Source organism: Hermetia illucens, chromosome 2, assembly GCF_905115235.1.
Source record: "Hermetia illucens chromosome 2, iHerIll2.2.curated.20191125, whole genome shotgun sequence".
Taxonomy (NCBI): Eukaryota; Metazoa; Arthropoda; class Insecta; order Diptera; family Stratiomyidae; genus Hermetia; species Hermetia illucens.
In genome coordinates, this window is record NC_051850.1 from 63,734,676 (window position 1) to 63,745,221 (window position 10,546).

The 10,546-nt window shown below is 37.0% G+C and overlaps 1 protein-coding gene across 1 annotated transcript; it reads right to left on the bottom strand.

The window, feature by feature from the left end:
• Window positions 1–1,307: 1,307 nt before the first annotated feature.
• LOC119648438 lies at window positions 1,308–2,620 on the bottom strand. The gene is made up of 2 exons (XM_038050191.1): window positions 1,383–2,620; window positions 1,308–1,326 (listed from the first exon to the last, which is right to left on the bottom strand). Exons 1-2 carry the CDS (start codon window positions 2,618–2,620, stop codon window positions 1,308–1,310), a joined length of 1,257 nt encoding a protein of 418 aa, XP_037906119.1.
• Between the last annotated feature and the right edge of the window lie 7,926 nt (window positions 2,621–10,546).

A 10,546-nucleotide genomic window follows, 5' to 3' on the forward strand; every position in this document is an offset into this window, starting at 1 on the left:
GTATACAGTGTCTCAATAATATTGAGATGCACTGTAGCACTCTACTTCCTTTAGATCAATTAGTTAATTGATTAATTGCTCCACAGAGCACTCCGCTTATCGCTTTTGCACTTAACTTCACTTTCCGATTTTTATGATTCTCTAATCAACGCTCCCGCTGCACGCGTGTCCACAACGAGATCTCGAAGTAAACTACCTTGTGGGTGGATTTCCGGCCCTTTTATACCTCGCGCAGTGATGCAAACTCAAAAAAAATAAAATAAGTAGAATTGAGGAAAAAAATAAGTAGATTTGATGATAAAATAAGTAGATTTATTTTTGTGCCATTAAGAGCCCTGTTACCTCAAAAAAATTCGTAATATTATTATAACTTTAATATATTCAAAGCATTAGGTACAGAACACAAAAAACATAACATAATTCAGAATTAATGATAAAATATAACAATAAATAAAATGTAAAATAATTCATGCAACATTGAAAAACAAAACTTAATTCCAAAATAAAAAAGGAACCAACAAAATAAAAATTCAATAAAAATTGAATTAAGTTATTTGGGAATATCGTACATAGCTTTATTGCACTTTTTTCTCATCTCAGTAGTCACTTTGAAATTTGTGCAATCAGAGTTTTGTAGTTTTAGTAACCCTTTCGTTTGTAAGCATGCTTTAATGGTTGCATTCTCTAATCGATTTCTGATTTTTGTTTTCATTAAATTTACTTGGGAAAATACCCTTTCAACATTTGCAGACGAATGTGGGAAGGGCAAAATAGCAAATACTAGTTTAACTAAATTCGGGAATGCTTGCTCGTTACCAATTTCAATGCGAGCAACCATACGCCAAAATCCTTCAATGTCTAAAATTTGTTCTTTATCTTTTACGAAATTTATCAGAGTACGGTATTCCGAGTCAATTTCTTGTATATTGTCAGCTAGTAAACGTGGGACTTGTTGTAAAAGTGGAGCTATCGATTTATAGGTACAAGCGTATACATTGTCAGGTGCGATTATGGAAAGATTCCTAAAAAAAGAGTTATTCAAATCGAATCTTTTTAAAATTTGCAGAACGGCCTCAATATAAAAGTTACGACACTTATTCTTAAAAGTATCTATTTCAATGACATTGATTTCATTCGTAATTAGAAAGCATTCAACTTTTATACCGAGGTATATACTTTCCAAATCTAACAAACATTCTGGAGGGAGATTAAATTCTGAGGTACTATCTAAAAACATTGTAATATAATCTTTCCTTACAAAGCACTCTAACAATGTTACTACTATTTCTTTAACCGAACTGTGGAACTTATGTATCTGTGAGCTTTCTGATTGAAAAAGTTTATTTAATTTAATGAAAAAAGGAAGTGCGAATTCTAAAAACAATAAATATAATTTAGTTATAGGATCTTTCAGCGACGTTAAAATATTTTTAGCTGTTTGTAGATTTTCCTCTTTGACTGCAATAGAAAAGTATGCTATAAGCACATCATACTGTTCTATTAAGCGACTTACGACTGCAGATAATGATAACCATCTCGTTTGAGAAGGGTGTAAAATTTTATTTGCTTTGAATTCAAAGAAATATTGTAAGGAAGAAAAATCTTTAAGACGTTTCGATGAACTCTTCAAATAATTGAAAATATTACGCGCCAAATCTTCTACTTCGCCAGGAAGTTTTTCGCATGCGTATGAGGCGCATAAGTGAAAACTGTGACAAACACATTTAAGAACGAACAGATCATTTATGTCTGCTTTCAATAATGTAGATACGGAATGATTCCTACCCATCATAACATTGGCTCCATCAGCTGCGAAACCAATCATGTTTTGTTTGTACATGATATTATTCTTCGTGAAACTATTGATTACAGCAGAAAACAGACTACTAGCATCTGCAGATTCAACTTCAATTAAATCAAAAAACAAGTCATGTACTTTACAATTTTTACATACTCTAACCACCAAGCACAAGGTTTTTACTAAAGATATATCTGTGGACTCGTCAATAATTAAAGAAAATTTATTGGCGTTTAACAAATCAACAATTTCTTCTATGTAAGATATTCCCAAAACGTTCCGTAAAATGTTTACCATTTTCGTCCTAGAACACTTTACTTTTTTGGCAATATTCGAATCCGGGGTAATTTTGTTAACGAATTGCGGTAAGTGACCCATTATTTGGAATGCCAAATTATGTTCCGCAACAAATACTGCCATCATAATCTCGGCATCAATAACAGCAGTCTTGGATGCTGAACTAAATAATGGTTCAATATTTTGTTGCACTAGGTTTAATGAAATCGTTCCAGCGTTTTTTGTATGTATTTGGGTGTTTGCATGGGATTTAATTGCACTTTTACCCATCTTCCCTATGTATACATCTACAGAGCACACTTTACAGAATGCATAATGACAGCCTTTTGTTCCCTCAGATAACCATTTAAATTCACTTTCCCAGTATTTTACGTACTTTTGTTCATATTTCTGCTTTTTCCATTTTTCACATTCCTTATCCTTTTCCGGACTTTCATTAATTCCTTCGGTGCTTTCCGAGTCAGGTTCAGAACTTGAAGATGCCCGCTGCGAGTCCTTCGAAACTACTTCGAAAATTTTTTTCATTTTCATGCCTAAAATTATCTTTCTTACAGTTACATGCTAAACTTAATTTTCAATTCTTACTTACGCAGCTTACGATTACATGAATAAATTTAAATTCCAATCTCATAGAATTCAAACGAAACCGACCGGCTCACCGGCGCTAAACAAAGTGCGAACAGTTAAACAAGTAAAAAACACAATCATGTCATGACACACTCTGACACACTTTGACACATTTTCCAACTGCAATTGATACACATGCACGACCTCATGTCATGTCATGCATACACAAACCAAGTGACAAGCCACAAGACTTGACCGTTGAACAACCATGGTAGTCTTTATACTACTGTTTTTAGTTCAGCATCAAGATCCATTCTACTCTAAACGAAAATTGTTGTAATATAACCTTCTACTTCAATGACTATTTATGCGCTTTGCAAAAATTGAAAAATCAATCATAGCGTGTAAAAATAAGTAGATTTCATGCAAAAATAAGGAGATAAGTAGATCGAGTCGAAAATAAGTAGATCTCCTTATAAATAAGTAGAGTTTGCATCCCTGCCAGAAAGGCATGTCAACACCTTACTAGAAAACTACTTTGCGCCTTTGACAAGATCTTCTTGGCGACATTAGAGTCATCTGTTAACAATTATCGTAACTAAATATTCGCCGTACTGTTATACAGTTTTGGCGTCTTAGCTAATTGTCATAACTACGATGCACATTGACGTCACACATAATTTTCCAAAGTGATTTTCGTCTTCTTTCAAAACGGTGTTCATCATCCGTTGAAAGGTAGCGGCGTATTTTTTAGCCCAAAAGGCATTCGCAAATATTCGTAGTGTCCATTATGTGTCGAAAAAGCAGTTTTCGCTCGATCACTCGGTTTCACTAGAATTTGATGGAAGCCTCGTGCTAAATCTATGGTCGTAAAATAGTTAGCTCTACCTAACTTATCGAATAAATCCTCAATATTCGGGATTGGGTATTTGTCACTAACTGTGATACTGCTTAATTTCCAGTAATCGGTTACGATTCTCCATTTGCTTTGTCGGGAATTGTCTACCTTTTTAGGCACAATCCAGATCGGTGCATTATATGGAGAATCCGATTGTTGGATTATTTTATTTCTCAGCCTTTCAGAGATTTGTTTTTCCACCTCCATTTGATGGACTATAAATTTTAGTGAAAATAGGCTTATCAGAAGTAAGCTTTTTTTGATGCATAACGACATCAGTTGAAGTCAGGGCGTCCCCTTCTTTGTAGAATAAATGATTAGAATGATTTATTAGCTTGAGCAATACAGTTTTTTCTTCGGAATTTAAGGGATCTGTTTGTATTAAAGATTTACTTTCACTTTCGGTTGGAGCAAGTATTGAAATATTGGCACAGAATCTATTTAAATGAAAGCACAATTGTTCTCTTCTATTATTAATTTTATTTATTCTTTGCTATTAAGCAAGGAGTGACTAACTAACTTGAAAAAGGTCTATCGAAGACTGTACTTATTGAACAAAACTAGCAGATATGTAACTATATGTACCACAAGCATTTATCTAACTCATTTTACATGCACACTTGTATAAACAGTAAAAGAATGAGTTCCGGACTTTTATCTCTTTTCTATGAAAAAGGTTTATTAGGGTACAGTAATAAAAGTAGAAAAGAATTAGTTTTTGTATGAAATGTAAAAGATAATATTTCAACAGCAAGTTGCTCTAAAGTAAGACGAAGACTTTTAGAAATTGTTTCGGGATCTTGATCCTCGGTCATAAACGGAACCTTTTTATTATTTATAGTAATGAAACCATCAATATTATTAATTACTGAACGAGTTGGAACTAGAATATTTTGTCCGAGAATAGCATCAAATTTGGGATTTGGCAAATTTGTGAGTTTCCATGGGATGTTGAATTTAGGCAGATCGAACTCTGCCGGAAAGTTTGTCTAGGTCCCTTGGTGAATAATTTCGTAAGAGTGAAGACTAATTAACCTCATGGGTTTTTCGAGATTGTGTGAAAATGATTTCGGAAACAAATTGTTATTGAGAAGGGATGTATTGCATCCAGTATCTATTAAGCAACGAATAGTTTTATTTTTTATTGCGATGGGAATTATGGAAAGTTCCCATTATGCAAGTGTTCGAACGGTTCCGAGGCAGATACTGGAAAATTTTCTACCTCGTTAGTGTGAAATGTGTGCATACTTATGTCGGTTACGGTTATTGTTTCCGAAATTATTAGGTTTAGCCGTTCGCATAGTTTGATCACTATCATATATTGGTTTTGCTGATTATTATTTTGTGTATGACGGTATTGTCTTTGTTGTGAAATGTTTACTGTAGAACTAGAGAAGTTATTTTTGGCAGGAAAATTTTGAGTATTGTTTTGAAAGTTAGGTTGTGGCACATAATTTTGTTTAGCATAACCAGTTTTGCTTTTGAAATTTCTATTTTTATTTTCGGACGAATTATCAACATTTTTAGGAAAACTACGCGTAGCTGTTGAATTTCTTTTAAGATGGAATACGCATCGTAGAGCGTAGCACATTGTCGTATTTCAGCTAACATAACTAGTCTTATATTCTGGGATACAAGCTTTGAAACGAGACAAAGCGAAAATTTCGTTAACTGCGGTTGAAAGTGAGGAAACTGGGCCTTTTGAGGATCCTGAAGGTATTTAGTATTAATTTTGTTTAATATGTCACTTATTTCCGTGTACATTTTATCTATGTGGGTATTGAATTGAAATTCGTCCAGCCGTCTGATTTCTTTTAGAATTTCATTGAATGATAATTGAAAGTGCGGGATATTCTCAGGGACACTAACACAATTTGTATTCGATTGTTCCGAACTATTTTACAATGTATTTAAATTATTCGCTAACATTGCCCGAAGCTGGGCTGCACTATCACCTGGTGTTGACATTTTTTAACTTATAATATATCTATAACTAACTCACTGTGAAATAAATTCGCTGGTCTCTCTGCAGGAACTGTGGGTCCTTCGTAATTTCCAGATTCGTTGAGTAGTTCCAAGATCCGCCACTCCGTACTAAAGCTCCACCGATGAAAAAATGTTTCTATATTTGTGCTGTTTTTAAAATCGGCGCTAGACTTAAAACTTGTGTATTTGTGCGGCTTTTAAAGTCTGCACTGGACTTACAATTTATATAGTTGTGCGATTTTTTAAGGCTGCACCAGACTTAAAATGTTTATACTTTACGTTTTTTTTTGTTAAGAAAAGGAGGTGGATATTGTTGACCTATTAAATAATGTGCGTTTATTACTTATATATGCTACTACTATAGTGTGTGCGGCACGCTGTATGGCTTGTGAACAACTACTGCGCATAGCTTGAAACGCATAGACTCACCGAGTCTCTCTCCCTCTATACACATCCTTACATACACTGTAAATGTATTATATATTCATATTTCAACAATTTTAATTCCCAACTCGGAAATCCGTTGGATTTACCAGACGAGATTGGACCGTATGTTACCCACTCAAACGTATGGTGGGAGGCGAATTTTTTGAAAATTCTGCCTTTCGCGGAGACGATGCAAAGTCTCAACTCAATGTTTACCGACTGCGCCAATTGTGTTCTTAGGGGTGTGAAAGCGTAAGAAAAATTATTAGAAAATGGATTTCAGTAAATAACTTTGTTTTTTTTTTTTGAAAATTGTACTTCTAACGAGTTTTATGTCTTAACAATTCCAAAGGTTGGCACGAAGTGTTCTAATTCTATTCTGTACTTAAACATTACGCTTTTTGTTTGTCAGCATTTTCAATTGCAAAATATGAATTCCAAATTACATTAGAAAATAATTTGACACCTCAGTGTAAGATAAATCGGTTGTTGAAGACAAGATAGTTATTAGGTTTCAATAAACAAACTCCGCCACAAGAATAGAAAAGAATAAACAATCTAAAATGAATTTAAAACAATAAGCAATTTTGAATGTATAAATAAGTCGGGAAACGGGAAGCTGGACGCTTCAGGTACGACAGGTTTTGTGTATTTCTTATTACATTGCACGCAATATATGCATATATTACGTGAGAGTATTCACTTTCGAGTGACATTGACATTTATAGTCTTCAATTTTCAAAGAAGCACCAATTTTGATGTATTATAACGTTGTTAGTAATAGTGCGATTTCCACAAAACTTGGTAAGATCATGCTCTACATTCCTGCCTGCATCAGTGCAAAATTTCGTGGTGCTAGGATGAACTTAAAGGGAGTTTCCAGCCAATTATAAAAAAAATATAGTAATATACTATTATTTACTTTATTTGAACCGGTATCCGTATGGAAGGTATTTCGGAGCCCAGGCACTATATAGTGGCAGCCTCTTAATTTTTTTCAGATTTTTCGGTTGGGTAGTTTCTGAGAATGGCCCCCTTAAAGAAATGATCACTTTCAACCCCCCTCATTCCCCACCTTTCCAACAAATGTCAAAACTAAAACCCGCTTCGAAAAGTACTAACCGAGACCTTTAATTTGATACTCCACATGACAATATTTGATGAAAAAAATTTGACACCCCCCTTTTGCATGTATGGTGACTCGCCCTCAAATTCAACGTAAAAGGATATAACTCACTGTATGTGTGAGCGTTCACAGTTCCCACCTTTTTACCAAATTTGGTCTCAATCACTATAACCGTCTCTGAGAAAAATGCGTGTGACGGACAGACAGACATACAATAAACCGATTTCAATAAGGTTTTGTGTTTACACAGGATGCCGTATTAGAGGAAATTTACTGTATTCCATAATGCATTTAAATTAAAATTGTTTTCCAGGTTTCGATTGAAAAAAAAGACAATCTTTACGTTTTTTATCGATTTATTTTACAATAATTTTTGATTATAATATTCGCGCCGGTCGGAACTGCGGAGTTCGTTACAAAAAGAGAGACTAATAACTACATTTTCTTCTTTATATAAGTTTAAGAAAAAATGGATTACTTGCAATTATTAACAATTGATTATCAAACATATGACTACAGCAAATATTATCGTGCTCAATGTGGGACAATAAAGTAACGTCCGTAGGAATGCAGAGCATGCAATATTGCTATTGGTAAGCGATGCACTTATGGAAAATGCCATGTAAGAATTTGGTCAACATATGCAGAGGTGATTGGCTAGAACCTACGCCAATAAATGGATAATGCAAACAGATTGACTGGCAGATTATAAGTGAAAGAGGAATGAAGAGAGGATGATAACTTTTATGGGATAACCCTGGTCTCTGTTGTTTGTGTGCTTATCTCAATGGCCTCATGATATTTTCGAGGGTAATGCGAGGAAGAAAGAGAACTGACGCCCCCATCCCAATTAGTGCTCCGCTAGGGCTGACTCTGTGAAGTAGTTGTCTTTTACATCGCTTTCATTCTCCTTAATCCAGTTACGTGTAGAGGGTGTGGTGGTTGCGGTTTCCAATCCTCTTGAGCGAATAACGAAGAAAAAACTCGATTTTACACTTAGATCAATACGTAGCTCGAACTCAGACTTCCCTAACAGGCTGTGAGTCAGCGTATTTATACATTTATTTTCTATTCCTTTCTCTTTCTTATTTCTATTTACATAATGTCCTTAGTTACTATCCTGGAAAAGCCAGTTATATATATCGCTAAAAAAAAACCCAGGATACATTCCTTTAATTACGGGTTTTACTCTCCCGACAAATTCGCGTAAAACCCTAATTATATTTGTGACTGTTTATTGCGGTGTGTTTCGTAATAACGTATTGTGATCTTGTATCGGGTTCAGGTAAAAGGGTTTCCCGGGGGATATCCAACCCATGTGACGTAACTATCCGTTGTATCGTTCTACTAATCCCTCATATGTAGACTTTCCCGCAGTAGCAATTCATTGCTACGCGCCTTTTGTGTGAAGCGGCGGATTTTCGTTCTTCAGGGTTTGTAGCATTTGCCCTATTTTGATCGAGGCCCTGATGGAGGCGTAAATTTTGTTTCCTGAGAAGTCTCTCGATTTGTTCCGCGTGCCTTTTATGTAAGGTAATGCCGTGGCCGCTTTTGGTTCGACTTCGCTCGGTGAATCGGCGTTCTCTTTGGGACTCCTTTGCTTGTTAATAACGTGATTTATTTCCCTGAATGTATATCCGTTGAGAATGAGTGCTTTCCTTACCGTTTTCAATTCGTGGTGTAGATGCTTCTTGTCTGCAATGTTTATAGCCCTGTGAATTAGAGAAATGATGATTGATTTTTTTTTGCGGTGATGTGAAGTTGCATGTAGATACCCATTCGTGTGCGCCGGTTTCTTGTATACAAGTTAAACAAAACTTGAAGTTGTTTTTTTAAAAAAAACTATTTATTGGCTGACTAGCAGCAATTCATTTACAGAGTAACAATCATACTGATTGAACCATAATTGCCAAACTCTATTTAACTGTGCGTAGTGCTGATGCAGAAAGTCGGTGCATTTGTTAATTAAGTTGTCTATGCAAGTATCGATCGATGAACTTGTTGACACAGGTGGTCACGCGCAGGTAAAATGTTCACATATACTAACCGTTTCTCGTCGAAGTCCGGTCTTCCTCTAGATCGTTGGCAGACCCTGCTAGCACGAAAACATGCATCCCGTAACACCGCGATTTCTTCATTCTACCAATAGTTTGAGCGTCTCTTTGCGAGAAATCGTCGCCTCGGCATAGCAGCGTCGCATGCTCTCGTTATACGTCCCATCATTTGGTCTACCTTAACTGAAGCAACACCATCGGGATTTTGGCCTCCCAATAGCATCTCTATGAATGCATTCCCTTCAAACCTTTTCACGGACCAGCCCCGGTTTTCAGCTTCACGGGAACGCACATCGATGCATGGCCCATATTCGATCTGGAGGAAAATCGCCTGGTGGTCGCTCTGAGTATAATGCTCACTGACAAGCCATGTCATTCTCCTCTCCAATGTGGTACTCACATATTACAGATCGACTACTGAGCCCGACTCTGTCCGACGAAAAGTGGAAACGTTTCCCGTGTTGGCAAGCACCAAGTCTAGCTCCGCGAAAGCCTCGAGCAGGATACGGCCCCTGGGTTCGTAGTGCAACTGCCCCAATCCACGGCCCACGCGTTGATATCACCCGCTATGATTTCAGGGTTTCGACTTCGATTCCCTTCTCATAGATGGTCTGCGAGAGATGGTCTTGCGTTGCCTCGCAGTGGTTGAGGTTGATTTGTATCAATCTCATTTCTTTACTGCATTCAAGGCTTTCCTAAACACGGCGTCTGCTACTGCCTGCAACGTGCCGACAGTCGACGCCCCTTTTTCCATTGCAAAGCATACATTCAGGCTCAGCCTTGCACTCCCTGAACATATGACCTTCTCCCCCACATGCATCTAAAGCAGCGCTCCCTGAGTCGACAAACGACCCAACCTATTTTTACTTTTCCAGCCGTCAGCAGTTTGAACACTGCTTCAGCTGGTAAGCTTTTGATTTGCGTGCCTCCGTATGCCTCCCTCAGTCCCCTGATTGCGGAATTTTGCAAGCCAAGTGGTCCGAACTGCTTTTCTAAGGCGTCGCGGATATTCTCCTTGGTCGTGATTTCGTCAATGTCCTTCCATTGTATGACAATCTCCTGCTTTCTGGCTCGTACTTGTGCTTCTTCTCCTAAGGACTTCTCCATCTTGCCGAGGAAATTTTCCACCGTTTTGTCCGGAGACTTCTTCAGCTCCAGCATCAAATTTCCTTTTTGGGAGCGTCTGATTCGGCTGACGTTTTCTCCAAGGCTCAGCTCAGGATCGGATTTGACCTTCCTGAGGATATCGGCGTAAGTCATATCCCCTTTTTTGGAGATGATGATTAATTCGGGCCACAGTCTGCTTTTCTGTGTCGTATTTTTCTTTCCGCCAATCTTGGTCCATGCTTCCTTGGTTCCTTTTTGAGGCTTTGCCCCCCTTGGGTCGATTGGAG